Source organism: Amblyomma americanum, chromosome 4 (genome assembly GCF_052857255.1).
Source record: "Amblyomma americanum isolate KBUSLIRL-KWMA chromosome 4, ASM5285725v1, whole genome shotgun sequence".
Classification (NCBI taxonomy): domain Eukaryota; kingdom Metazoa; phylum Arthropoda; class Arachnida; order Ixodida; family Ixodidae; genus Amblyomma; species Amblyomma americanum.
In genome coordinates, this window is record NC_135500.1 from 109,936,009 (window position 1) to 109,951,007 (window position 14,999).

General features: G+C 46.6%; 1 protein-coding gene across 1 annotated transcript in view; it reads right to left on the reverse strand.

Moving 5' to 3' along the window:
- Positions 1-5,477: 5,477 nt before the first annotated feature.
- The window catches only part of LOC144130299 (neprilysin-1-like), a 158,305-nt gene continuing 148,783 nt past the window's right edge, over positions 5,478-14,999 (reverse strand). The window contains exons 14-15 of the mRNA XM_077664246.1: positions 12,684-12,827; positions 5,478-5,947 (exon numbers count right to left, since the gene is read on the reverse strand). Of these exons, the coding sequence (XP_077520372.1) occupies positions 5,600-5,947; positions 12,684-12,827 (492 nt within the window). The 3' untranslated portion in view covers positions 5,478-5,599. The remainder of the gene's footprint in view (positions 5,948-12,683; positions 12,828-14,999) is intronic.

A 14,999-nucleotide genomic window follows, 5' to 3' on the forward strand; every position in this document is an offset into this window, starting at 1 on the left:
TCCTGCGTTTTTCCCCGGCTAGGCTTCGTCCCTCGTTTTAACACGTGCACAGGGTTGTCATCTGTGACCACTACCTTGGAGGCTACTCCTGCTTGCGAGATTTCTCTCTGCACGGGATCCCCTCGATAGGCGAACGGCGAGGACAGTGATACAATTGACATATTTCGGTGCTGCGATGGGGTTGCTTTTGTCCCGTTCGAGTAGCAGTCTTGCTGCTGGCGAGTCCAACAGCCACATTTGGACACAGCCACAGCCACACAGTTACAACCACATGACCGTGGAAGCGACCCATAAACTCTATCTCTGCGAGCAATCCAGATTTTCCAAACTCCGGTGCCTGTTTCCTTGCGGTGTTCAAAATCAGAAACTACAGTAAACGCGGAATGAACAAAGTTCAAAAGACAAAAATAATGAAGTTCAAGCGTTAGGTGCACGACGTTATAAAAGTATTTTATTTTATTGTGGATAGTATGCATGCTACACATGCTCTAGCTTTTTGATTGCGTTGCTATTGACGGTTGTCAAGTGGTATTTACCCTTGTGTGCGCGGGGTTATTGTCTGCGCTCGGCGGTTTTGTCTGCACGGCAGGTCCAAATGCTACACATCGCCATGGCTTCCGCTTTGCACGCGCCCTCATTGGCGACAGCCGGGTGAAATTCCTGAACCAGAGAAGATTGTACGTACCGTCAAACGTGCATATGTAAAAACGGATGCTTGGGCGAGTTGGTAAGTCAGTTTAAACAGAACAGCGCGCAGTTTAACCGGGACAACGAGAGAGACACGACACAGACGAGCAGTGCTCGTTTGTTTCGTGTCTCCCTCGTTGTCCCTGTAAAACTTCGCGCTGTTTTGTTTAAAGTGCATATGTACATTCAGCTACGGTGGCGCCGACGCACGGCGCCTCCTATATATAATCAGGAGGATGCCCTTGAAGCCGTCAGATTTCGTAGGAATTTACGTCGGCGGCAACGACCTCTTCACTGAGTGGTCGCCGGAAGACATAGCCGATGACATAAAGGTATGTGATCGTGAGGGGCTGCGACTCTTGCGTGGGGCGGCTATGTGTGCGAAATGAGGGTTTCGCTGCAGGGTGCATGTGCTTTGTGCAAAACAAACTGCGCGTCAGATGTCACGATTATGTAGCTCTTTTTCCTTGCTTTTTTTTCATGTGTTGATATTAGAAAAGCCACTACCACAAAAAGTGTCCGCCATTGGCGTGCGAAGCCACGGTTGGCAGGAGACAAAGTGGACAAAGAAAACTTGCCCCTCCACTTTCAGGGGAGGAGAGAGAAATGAAGAGAAAGAAAGGGTAAGTGACAGGTGGCGAAAGGAACACCGCGTTCGCCAAGCAGAATCGAGGGCTGCATGTGACATTTCCTCAACGTGCAGATACAAAGTGTGCCAAATTACATGTAAGCTACAAGACTTCTTGTTTCATCGTCCAATACGGGCAGAGATGTTCGATGGATATAATGCTCTCATGTCCACGGCAGTCGCGTGCTTTGCCACTTTCCTCTCACATTTCAGTTTTTACGCCTCATGAATTAATGCTGCCTGTTTCTTCCAAGCAGGAGCTGGTGCAGCAGGCAGCCTCCGTGGCCAGGAAGGTATTTCTGTTTCGAGCACCACCAAGGCTTTCGGAGACACAGGCACAGAAGAACAGGAAGAGAATGCTCGGCGCAGTTATCAAAAACCTCGCAGCCTCGCCAGAGACACTCGTTCACTCTGTGATGCTCTGTGCCCGCATCCTCGCATCGCATCGTATGGCTCGCCAGCCATAGAGACGACCGCTTTTCCACTTCAGAAATCAATAATTCTTTGTTCAGCAATGCTCCATCTCCGCTAAACTACACTGGCGAACAACATGCCGAATGAGTGGGCAGGTTGCCAGAACACTGTACTTGGTCTCGCACTGGAACTCGGACGATCAGTCGGAAATCGTGTCACTGTCAAGTCGCACACACTGCAGTTATCTACGTAGCAGAAACAATGTCGTGTGCTTGCCTCGGTCGCGATCACTGCAACCATCGCAACCACTGCAACGGACGCAACCAGCTCCAAAGCATCAAGTTCATTTCAGCATTAAAAATACATGGCGTTCTTTGTGAGTTTTTTGCAGTGAACATAACGCGTATTTGATTTGACAAGCACTCGCACCGACCACAATCGCTTTACTACGCGGACACTTCAGGCTATTTTGTGAAACTTGTGCACGCACAGGAACATAACTCGCCGCTATCCATGATGATCATAGCAGGAATTAGAAACGCTTGCAAAAACCACAAAAAGCTTCAAACATGCACTTCGTGACGCTGCGACTGCACAGGTCTTGCGTCCATTTGAAGATGGGCTGTGTGAACTCCATAACCGTAGCTTACCTCGGCACCATGTGAGGTGGCTCAATAACACTCACACTCACAGCTACCCGCGCTCACATCACTCACACTCGCAGTCATGGCCACTCACTCGCCGCCGCGGTGGCTCAGTGGTTATGGCAGTCGGATGCTGACCCGAAAGGCGGGTTCGATCCCGGCCGCAGCAGTCGAATTTCGGTGGAGGCGAAATTATAGAGGCCCGTGTGCTGTGCGATGCCAGTGCACGTTAAAGAAACCCAGATGGTCGAACTTTCCGGAGTAAATTTCCTTCACAACGGCGTCTCTCATAGGCTGAGTCGTTTTGGGACGTTAAACTCCCATAAACCATAAACCGTGATGTCCACTCGCACTCACACTCACTCACTCTCACACATGGCCACTCATTCGCACTCATAGCCGCTCGCACACATGGCCACTCCCACTGATGGCCACTCGCACTCATAGCCACTTGCACTCACAACCTTCTCTCTCGCACACATGGCTACTCGCACTCAGAACCATTCTCTCACATTCGCACTCATGGCCACTCGCGCTCACAACCACTCACTCACACTCGCACTAACATCTACTCACTCAAATCTAAGCACTCACACTCGCACTCATGTCCACTCATACTTGCAACCACTCACTCACACATGAGCCTCACTCGCACTCAAAACCACTCACTCGCACTCTCGCTCAAACTCACGAGTCACAAGCATTCACTCGTGCCCATGTCCACTTACCCACATACACTCACTGTTTGCTTGTTTGTTGACAACGGAGGGGACGAGACCTTTACTGGCGCGGCAGACATCACTTGTGGGTTCCCTGGCAAAGCCTTCGCCGCACCCAAGAGGTGGGGAGCTGCAAGGTGCTCTGTTGGGCTCTTTAGCCAATTTTCATAGTTCTGATGCTGTAAGTGGTAACCTATCACGCATCTTTCATGTCCCGAACAAATGTTACGCACGTATGCTTGATGCTGAGACGATTAGCTCCTTTTAGCTTCAGCCAAGATGCTTAGACACGTTTTTCAACGGTCTGTATTGAAGTTAAAATAGTGGTTTGGCAAAGGACAGTGTATGATTATTGCAACCCATGCGTGTTTGTTGCTGTAATGGCTTGTTGCGTACCTGACACTTGTTATGCGTGTCGTGATGATTTTCCTACAGTCACAGATTTCAATACATGTTGCGAGTACCATACATGTTAACATGTCGATAAATCTTCAGCAATAAGAGAACCTGTATTTAAGAAAACACATGAGGCCAAAAAAGCTCTGCGGTGCCTGGCGTGCCACTTCTGTGCATACAAAAGCTCCGGAGAGAAAACCGTGACTCTGCCTGGACCCTGGAAGAAACAGCTTGTCCACATGGGTGATAATCCGACACTGCTAACTACCGAAATTGCCGAAAAGATATTAACTCATATACGTGGAAACGCCAGAAATTTGAAGAGAATGAAATATGTTTTTTAATTTGACATGTTTATTTAACTACAGAATTCAGAGTCATCCTTTTATTTGTAGAATATTTTTCTTAAGGCCGACTTTTGGGCTCTCCTGCAATGAAGGATACTAGTCACATATGCTACCTCTTACGTGTAATAAAGCTTCGAACATTTAAAATCAACTTTAAAATCCCATTTGTCATCGTGCGCCGTGGTTTTCTTGTTAACCTACTAATACCGAGTAGACAGCGGAAGCATGTGCTTATCCACGTTGGTGCATGGTTTTGCTTTGCTGGGTTGTCAGCACGTCTGGCGACAATTTTAGTTTGGTAGTGTCACAGGTATTAGTTGAAGACGAGATGTGCAAAGCACAGCACAGGGGTGTGTAGTAGTTTAGCACGTGGCGTGATATGCCGCGGTGATAGCATACTTGCAATAAAGAAAAAAAAAGCGGTGATAGCATACTTCTCTCGTACAGTGGCCAGCGAAGTTGAGTAGTTCGCGCCGCCTCGGCTACGGAACCCACTCGCGGCAGTATTAATTTTATTTGTGCATGGGCTGTTGTATACTAAGGTCGACCGCCATCCTCAAGGTCAAGCATCAAACAGAGCCAGTTAGACCTCGCGAAGTAGTGCTTTCGCAGTAAAATTATTTGTTTTTCTAGCAGAATTGCAGATCTAGCCGATTGTGTCGCCACTGAAAATGGCCCCCAGAGAAAATTGGCTTATCTTTCTGGACGAACACAACACATAAAAGCAAATGCACGTACCACAACCATTGCACAGTGAAAGTTTACAGCCACTTGAACTAACGCCAGCGGGTGCAAGCTTCCGCATGATGTAGTTTAACTGTGCGAATAAGTCCTACAAGTGGGACGCTATAGTTACCCTAGAAGGATGATTGTTCCGGCTAGTGGTTAATGCGCATGAGGTTTCATGGCGCAAAAAGCAGGGACAAGGAATAACAAAAACGCGTGTGTTCTGTCTTGTCCCTGCTTTTGTCGCTATGGAAGCTTTAGCGCCCTCCTTTAGTTTAGCGATCTCCGCAATGTAGCATTGACGCATTACTACCACTTGTTGAGTGATTTCAGCACTTATGTGCTCGGAACAACTGGTGAGCTATATTTTTGGGTAACTGAAACATTGATATTTCCACAAACAATCGCTTACAAACTTCTAGATGTTTTGCCCTTCTATGTTCACGAAAGCATGAAAAACCTATCCACTCGTATAGGCAAATTTTCAGACACATCATTCGATATTTGTTTCACAAACGTCAGCCCAGATGCAACTGCATCAAGTTTATAATAGTAATTAAAAGATCTTTTTGGCGAGTTGGTGCATATCAGGTGGTCTCCAATGAGCAACGTATGGGGCAAGTTGGTCACCTAGGTGACATGACCTGGCGGCGTCCTCGCGACCTGCCCACCGGAGAGTGAGAAAACTGCCCACAGTGGTAGGTGGCAGTTAAAATAAAAAAATATTGTCGGGCAGGAATAGCAAGCTGGGCCCTACATGACCCACCACTGGGAGCGTCTGCCATCACAGGGCCATAGCTTAATCGCTGCACCACTGGACCCGGAGCTGTATGAGGACTCCCAAGTATCTTTGAATGTAAAGTCGAGAATCATAATTTACGCAAATATGGGCGTTAACCCTCTAAAGCGTCTCCGTCAATGTTTTTAATGCTGCCTGTAAAGAGGAAAACAATAATTTATTTGTGTGGCTCTGCAACGCGCAAATAAGTTCAGAGCAGATCTAAGACCTGAAGCGGGCCCCACATGAAGCCGAAGAGGTCACCAGTATGAACATTTCTGAGGTGGGTTCATGAAGGCAGTGTCCCCACACCCGAATGCCTTCGCGAACCGGGGGTTGTTCATGAGAGGCACCATGCAGCGGCCCGGACCGATCGCGTACCGCCCAGTTTGAGCCTTGTTCTGGATGTCGCAGAGCGAAGCACAGAAGGACACAAAGAACGCCTGCTCAGGACTGAGCATGGCGTTATCATTCGAGACGCCCATGTTCCGTTCGGCTGGAGGTAGTGCGTCGAAGGCGTCATTCGCTATGATCACTCCGACCAGGTCTGCCATGTTCTCAGAGTCCAAGAAGTCGTCCAGAACGGCTTGTCGCCTTGGCGGGTCTATCTGCGGAAGCCACAGACACCATGGTGCTTTATTAGAACAAGCATCTTCGGCGAGCGTCGGCGTGAATAAACAGGATTGCGAGCCTTACAAAGCGTATATCGCATAACAATCGTTTTAGGGTGCTCGAGAAGTACACCGGACGAGTTCTTCAACAGCATCGCGCGACCATTAGCCCGCGTGCTTGGCAGCGCCTTATCAGGACGCGGAGCTGCGAAGCAAGCGCGAACAGCTCATCTAAAAGACAAGCGCTTATTTCCGCTTGATTCGCCGCTCTGCGCTATGGCAAGTAGGGGAATTGATGGCCGCGCGATACTGTTAAAGAATTGTCCTGGTGTACATTACGTAGTGGAGAGCTACGGATAGGTCATAAAAAGCTATAGGACCGGATTAGGTGTACTTGCACTATATATTTGCTGGCCGTGGGAAAACGACCAATGGGAATTAATATTGCCCAAATGTTTAGGGGAACCCCCAAGGTTGGAATGAATATTCAGCTATAACGCCCTGGAAAAACATAGCAGGTGAAGTGTACATGGCTACTGGTTTTAAGGCTTTGTGCGAATGAGGACTAAGAAAAGCTCAAGGTAAAACACCCTAGGGAAAGTTCATGGCGCACTAAACGCGTCGTTTCAGAACATAGCGAAACGTAAAACTTCTACAACCAGTTCCGGTTGATCATATTGAATTTCTGCACATGATAAGTTGTTAAGGGTACAATAAAAATCCACTTTACGCAGTGCACACTATCTCAATTTTCTCCTTCACAATAAAAGCCGGTACAACTAATCCAGGGCAAAATAGTGAATAGTGTGGCATTTTGGCCGGTTTGTACAAAATTTGAGGGAAAAGAATGGCACGGAAAACCCGAACAAACACACGCGCTCATATATGCGTCTTTCCGGTCCTTTTTAATCGGGCAATTTCTTTTGACTAATTAGGCCACGGAAAAATGCCCATTCTGTGAAATTAGTTTCACAGTACTGCGAAATTAGTCTGTCACAAAGCGGACGTTCTTGTGACGAAACGGAATGACAGGAGTCGAGGGATGCGAGTTCTCCCGCCTTACGAACCGGCATAATGAACTACTCAGCTTGCTAAGCTGACAATCCGCACTTCCATGGCATATTTCTTCTCTTAAAGGCTGTAGTAACGCATCTAAAGCAAGTTTAATACAGGGCTGAATGCGACTTGCGAAAAAATGACCGCGGACATATGAGAAATTTCTATGCGAGTAATGCGAAAGTATATCAATGTTAATGGCATACAGACAGTGGAAACTCGAAAAAAGCTTTTGCGACTAAAATTTCTCTTTTTGTTGAAAAATAAGTTAGCAATGAGCCCGGACCCTTACTTAAAACTACTAGTGACCCGATTAACGAGACATCATCACGCCCAGTCCTTAACACCTTATCGTTCCAAAACTAACTTGTATAAAAATACTTATTTCCCAGAACAACAACGGAGTGAAACCAGTTGCCTTTGAGTACACCATTAAGCACTGAGAGCACTGCCAATTTTTTATAAAGACTTTTTAATGTTGTATGTACAGTTCTGGCAAAAATTGTGTTTAATTTACCTATTTTTTGTTCCAATCATGCATGTGCTATCATTGGTTTGTTTATATTTTAATTTGTGGGCTAAATGCTACCATGCGTTGTATCTCATTGTATTGTCCCTAATGTCCGGGCCTACCAAGGCTGGAAGTATTCAATAAATGAAATAAATGAAATTAAATTAAATTCTATAATAATTCTATTCAAATTCTATTCTAATTCAATTCTAATTCTATTATGACTCTATTATTCATTCCTGTGTAGTTGGCAAAATCATTAGTAGTACTGATTATAATTGACTAATATGTTCTATCTTCCCGCCTTTTATGATCTCACGCCATTTCGAACAATTGAGTATTGTAACGTCACCTCTTTTTGTGTGAAGCCTGGATTTCGTTTGAATGAGCAATCGATTATTTTCGCTTTAATAACAACACTGCCGGCAAGAAAGGTTGCGGAGTGGCGCTCGTGCTAACTAGGCCGAGATTTCATGCTTCTGCTTTCTTCAAGTTGGGACAGGTCTGCTGCTCCTTCTCTGTCCCATGTGGCACAGAAACCGCCCGCCGGTGCTTCAGGTTGTATCCGACAGTTTCCTGGCTTTATCATTCGCGGAGCGTCCCTGGCTACTCTCGGGGTGTCCGTACGCACCGCCCTCAAGCGAGACGACCGCGCTGATTTCTAGACCCTGCTTCAGAGAGATTATGTGCAGCGCAGACAACGTACACCACGGCTCGTATGTCCGCACATCGGTCACGCATACCTGCTCTGGCTAGACCAAGCCAGCCCTGATCTATAAGCAGGGCTTAAAGCAGGACCAACCCTACTCAAGGCCTAGAGTCTATTGTAAAGGATTTGAAAATGGCCACTTGGGACCTCTTTTCCGCAAGTCAGATATGTACCAGGGCACATTGAAGTCGTTTCCCTTTTCGTGAGGAAATCCCTCGATCTTTTCAAAAATACTCTCATTTTCTCACACCGCGAAGTGTTTATATTCGCTACTTGCCTCGAACGTCTTCATGCAGACTCACGGACACGTTATCGTCAAGGCAAAACAACACTGGTACTTAGACGCGGTCCAAGACCATTGTCAAAGAAAACTCATCATTGTTACTCAGACACCGTCGAAGGCGTGCGCACAGGGGAGGAAGGGGTGCGGGCGGTCCCCCTGCCAGCGAGTGAGTGGTTGTGAGAGTAAGTGTTCATGAGTGCGCATTCAGTGAGTGGCTTTGAGCGCGAGTAGATATAAGTGGTAGTATGTCAATGTATGTGTGGTTGTGAGTGCAAGTGGTCATGAGTGCGAGTGTGTGTGAGTTGTGAGCGCGAGTGGTCATCAGTGTGTATTCAGTGTGTCTACTTTCGCCGACATTTACTTTCATTTTAAAGAATTGTGTCGGCACTTATTTAAGAGGAAGTACTGCTGCAAACACTTTTAATGTTTATTTGTTCATACTGACACTGTTAATACTGTTCATACGTGCAGCCTCCGCGCTTACAGGGAACGACGAGGCGGGCCGTTGGCTCGTGGGGAGTGGTGGGGCTAGATCTGGCTCGGTGACTAAAAAACCGACCTCATTCTCATGGCACTGGTGGAGGTGCGATCAATGCTGCCTTCTCCTGTGGTCGAGTCGACGCGCCCGCCTCCCGTGGCCGCTTGTGTTCTTCGTGCAAGCAGGAGGCTCCGAGGCGTGTCCACCGAGAACACGGACGGAGTGCCCCTGGATTCCACTGCACTCATGGCAACGACACCGGTCACCCCGACTGTAACTCTAATTTCCGCAGCTTCATCCTACGTCGCCCTTTTGACCCCTCGGACACTAGAAATTTCGCAGTGATCAGTCCGAGGATGCCCAGGACTGACTGGCTCTCTTAGAACGAGTGGCGTCGTGCAACAGCTAGGACCACGCTGCGAAAATGCGGAACATGTACTTCATCGTTGAAGACGCTGCCTCGACGTGGTTTGAGAATCGCGAGGCCACACTGTCTACGTGGCTGGCCTTCCGACGTCAGTGTTTCAGTACGTACGCCAACAGTGACAGCCGAGAGAGAGAGAGAGCGGAGCGCTCCCTGACATCTCGCATCCAACTTCCGAACGAGGGTGTCGCAATAGATATTGAGAATGTGACGCAATGAATATTGAGGTTGTGACGCGTCTTTGCCGTCGCGTAGACCCGCCCATGATTGAAGACAACAAGCTGCGGCACCTGATTCGCGTAAAAGATTAGTTCTTTTCTGGCCTCGTTGGTAATTCGCCGAACACCACCGCGCAGTTTCGATTCGGCGCTGTGATTATGTAGAAAATGCTGTAGCGGCGGTCCTGAACATAAACATGGCAACGACATCCCGTGATCAAGGTGTCCTTGATGGAGCCTGTTGACTGCGACACACGACCAAATTCGAGCTCCTTTCGTGAACTCATCCACTCTGTGGTCCAAAAGGAGCTGCAGAAACTTCACGAAACATTTGCCCCTGGCGCCGATTCTCTGACTGACGAGCCGGCGCGGTGGCTGAGTGGTTATGGCACTCGGCTGCTGGCCCGAAAGACGCGGGTTCGATCCCGGCCGCGGCGGTAGAATTTCGGTGGAGGCGAAATTCTAGAGGCCCGTGTGCTGTGCGATGTCAGTGCACGTTAAAGAATACGAGGTGGTCGAAATTTCCGGAGCCCTTCACTACGCGTCTCTCATAACCTGAGTCGCTTTGGGACGTTAAACCCCTATAAACCGATTCTCTGACTAACGTAATCCGCAAGATGTCCAGTACACCCTAAAAGCGGGCCACTGCTGTAGTCTCAGTGCCGCACCTGGCCCCTATCCACCCAGCCCATCCAGATGTATTATGTATGAGGATGTCGTGCGACGCCCAGACCAGTAACCTGGCCCCCCGATTTACGCTCTTGCGGTGGTCGCCGTGCACGCTGTCCGACCGCTTTCTTACTATAGGGATCAACGCCAGGCACCGCCGAAGACTGATCTCTAGCGCACTCCAGTTCAACGACCGCTCTGCTACCCCTATGGCGAGGCCGGTCATCTCTACCGGTGGTCCCGTTGCCGCCAACTGGGACTGCGATGATTTTCCCCCGACAGCCTTCGTCCACGATCTGGTGAGCGGCCTCGGGATATAGCAGAGTAGGCCACCCGCCAGCGTAGTTCTGCGGGCCGTCAGTCGCAATCGCCTTCGCCACGCCGCGCTTCGCCTTCAAGGTCCCGTTATGCCGCAGTACAACGTGGTTACTCCAGCTCTCGTCGGGAAAACTAGATCCGGCGACGTTCGGAGGCTAGGCCGCCGAGCGCAGATACGCCGAAAAGCTTCCACTGCCACATAAATGGAGTGGCCCCGACGACGAACGCCGAATCGCTCAACAGTCTTCAGCGACACGCCGTTTGAATCGCCTTGGCACCGAACCCTGAATCGCCGACTAGCTAGAATGGCGCCTAGAATGGCGCCATTCGACAATATTCAATGGCGCTAACACGCGGCTTTATCACTTCGTGAGATGCGACCATACTTATATCGAATGGTCGCAGCCACGTGGAAGCGATCCTATGTTGGCGGAATCGATTATACGTTCTTAGTATCTGTTATGGTTACTTCTTCCGAAAGACTGGACAAGCTATTGCTTTTTGAACACTGCGCTTCAATGTCATGCAAATCTTGCGTACCGCAGTTAATTCACTGGGTGACCTCCCGGTATAAATGTCGTTCTGTCGGTCGTCAGCCTCGTTAAGGCGCTTCCTGCCACAACATGTTATATAGGTGGCGCTTGTTTTCAATTTGTACTTTTTTGGAGTAGAGGGAGGGAGTGTGACTTTTTATCTCAAATTTGAAGTTAAATCGGCATATTGAGCAGAACATTTTACAGCGAGTTTTTTTCGCGCTTTTATGGCGCAAAAAGCAATTAGCAATCAGCGCCTTTTTTTCGGCAGAAAAATATGTCTTTTTACTCATTAATTTCACAAGCACAAGAAAGTGCAACGGACACTGAAGAAAGTCCAACTACCATCTCAGATTTTATTCTCTCTTCTTATAGCCACGTATATTACAGGACTCCCGGTTATCTGAAGGCCTGCCTGCCTTTGTTTTTAAACTGTGGAAAACATTCGTTCAACACTGTGGCGAGACATAAACAAAAATAGCCTAGGATCAGGATTTTGTTAGCGTGTGTAGTGTTTGATAGAGTGACGCCAATAAGACGTCTGCTCTGTAGCCGTATTGTGACCTGTCACTCCTAAAATGCACTGTTATAAGTCATCTTCTAGCGTGATTAACCGCAATTCCTAAAAAGAATTTTGCAATCATCAGTCAAGCAAAAAACCTCCCTTGAAGTCATCACATGATAAAGGCTAATTCTTTTTGTGTCTTCAGCAATGTGCGCTAAGAACAAGATTCTAGGGAAGGCACACTTCTGAGCGAAATTGAGTTTCTCTCGGTTATTTAGAAATCTGTTCGAGGTGCTAAAATTCGATCACACTGTGCCTTAACGAAACCCAAACAGCCTTTATTATTAAATAGTGATCCCTTCATTGCAACCGTCACGTAACTGTTTGTGTTTCATTACCGGCTCTAAAAAGCCTGCTGCATTTCTGAATGCACAATGCGCCTACACTTGCACAAATTTCACTTGCCAGAGTGGCTCGGAGGGACTTCAGAGTGCAATGTACCGTAATAAAATCGTGGCCGTGTTCGTCCACTTTCCATGCAGGCAACTTGTGAAAACACTCCTTTTTCGTGGAGTCTTACTGAACGTTAAAAACACCCCTATAGTCAGAAGTATTCAGGCACCTCCCACTAAGGCTATACAGTTTCAACCCTGGCATTTATCCCTCCTTAACAATGCCGTGCAGGCATGTAGTGTGATGAATAGTTACTGTGAGATGTATTTTCACATAACCCACCTCACTTCTACGTCATCCCTACCCGTAGAAAAGGTCTGAAGCACTTTTACGTGCATGCCTTGACACCGAGCGCCACGACGGTTTCGCTCAAGTTTCTGAACCATCAACATAGGGCTTTACAAGCACTCGTGCATCATTAAGTACGTAGAAGGTAAAAACATATGGCACTGAGAATTTCCAGTGAGCCCTTGTAAATATCCTGGCAACATGAGGATTCCGAGAATTGGGTGCGAAGCCGTAGAACATAGTTGAACACCCTTATACCATCGGCAGTCAACAACTAAATGCACTAACCTGGTAGTGTTGCTTCCGCACGCACAGTGCTTTCTGGAGGAAAACCTCGTCCGTGGAGTTAGGACCCCAGGTCTCAACACGGCCTTCGTCGTCCACGTTGAATCCTCTGACATCAAAGGCGTGTGTGATTTCGTGACCAATTGTCTGCGCGCGAGAAAAAGCACTGTGAATCAATGCAAAGGTCTATCCTTAAGTTCAATTACATTAAATTGTTTAATTTTCTAACAAAAAATTTTTTTCAGGCGTTAAAATCCAGTGCTCTATTGAAACTCTTATTTAGGCTTGTTTTATTGTCTGATGTGATACAGTGCTCTGTTTTTCTTTTCTCTTTGCAACAAAAAAAATGTGACTGTCTACTGCCCCACTCTGCTGCTGTATACACTATAAGGAGGCGGAAAATTTTTCAAGCCGCAAATGTACGGCTTTTCCCTCCACCTCCTTCCACTACATTGTGGAGAATAAAACTTGTATGTAGTATGTATGCATGCATGCATGTATGTATGTATGTATGTATGTATGTATGTATGTATGTATGTATGTATGTATGTATGTATGTATGTATGTATGTATGTATGTATGTATGTATGTATGTATGTATGTATGTATGTATGTATGTATGTATGTATGTATGTATGTATGTATGTATGTATGTATGTATGTATGTATGTATGTATGTATGTATGTATGTATGTATGTATGTATGTATGTATGTATGTATGTATGTATGTATGTATGTATGTATGTATGTATGTATGTATGTATGTATGTATGTATGATTGTATGTATGTATGTATGTATGTATGTATGTATGTATGTATGTATGTATGTATGTATGTATGTATGTATGTATTAGTCAGATGCGCAGATTTCTCATTTTAATGTGAAAGGTAAAGAACAGCTTCTGGGATTTGTTCAATGCTAAGCCCAACCTCATGCCAAAAATGCATTGCGCTACAAGTGTGGCTTGATTCCTGCATTGCAGGAAGTCATGAGCTCTGGATAAATAGCGAGTGAAATGCATGCACCTGCCTTGCTGGTCACACGAGACACTCAGCAGTCAGTCAAAACTAGAAAGGTTCCTGTAGAACTATAACAATCCTTTCTCACTACTTCTGCCTAAAACATGGAGAACGGGGAAGCATAGTAAGTTTCTATGGTAGGTCTCCACTTCATATGTTTCTTCTGAAACCACCCAAGAACGACTAGGTACCTTGGAGTTTAAGTGCGTTAACAATTATCTATAGCGATGTTTCACGCAACCTGACTTTTTCAGCGGTTAGTGATTTTTGTTAACTCTCTTCATAATGACAATGCCTGTGAGAAATATATTTCTTGAAACAGAATTAGGTCCGTCGCGTTTGTCGCAGGAGTGAACAAAGCACACTGTCAACCTCATTATTAGCCTAATCACGTTGACAACAAATGCCTATCTCATATCCTTCCAATTAAACTAGTCCTATAGGAGCTCCAGCCATCTTATCCCCGGAAACATTTTAATTTTATCCACCCAACGGATTGTCTGCCGCCCTCTACTACACTGCATTTGTCTTGAAACCACTCCGTTACCTTTAAAGGGACACTGAGGACAATTAAATGTTGGCATGTATCGCTGGGTACCGCGTTCCAATCACAAACATCCCTAATCGAAAACACAGTTTTTGGAAACTAGAAGTCCCCTAAAACCGAAATACAAGTGTCGCCACCACCCACCGACTTGGAAAGAGAAATGCGCGCGTCGAACGTTTTTTGGCGGATCCAAGAGGCTGCACTACTATGCGATTCACTTCAATGTGCTAGCAGCCCGTTTTTTTCGCTACGGATGTCCAGAGTTTGAATTCACGGGCGGGACGTCTTTTAAAACTAAAATTCTTGTCTATAACTGCATTTTTTCATCGTGTTCGAGAAACGTCAACTTAGCCAGATAGAGGCAAAGAATCAAAAAGAACAATTTTATGGAGTTTTTCTCAATGTCCCTTTTTCGGCGATCGGCGAACATCTGTCAGCATTAATAGCACTTTCCATGCGAATCTCAATTTTATTACGACTACGATGTCATTACTCGGGTTTGTTCATTGTGCCACTCTGTCGTCTTCTTGTCTCTTCGCGCTACAGCTATCATTTTCCTTTCCATATCTCCTGCATTGTCCTCAATTCCAGTTTAACCCTTTTTGTTAGGCTCCATGTTTAAGCTCCATAGGTAAGTACCGAATGTATATAATAGTTACATAGATTCCTCTTGAGAGATACTGGTAAACTGGGATTAACCAGCTCAAAGCGCCTGTCACATGCATATCAGCATCTTTATATTCGCCTAGT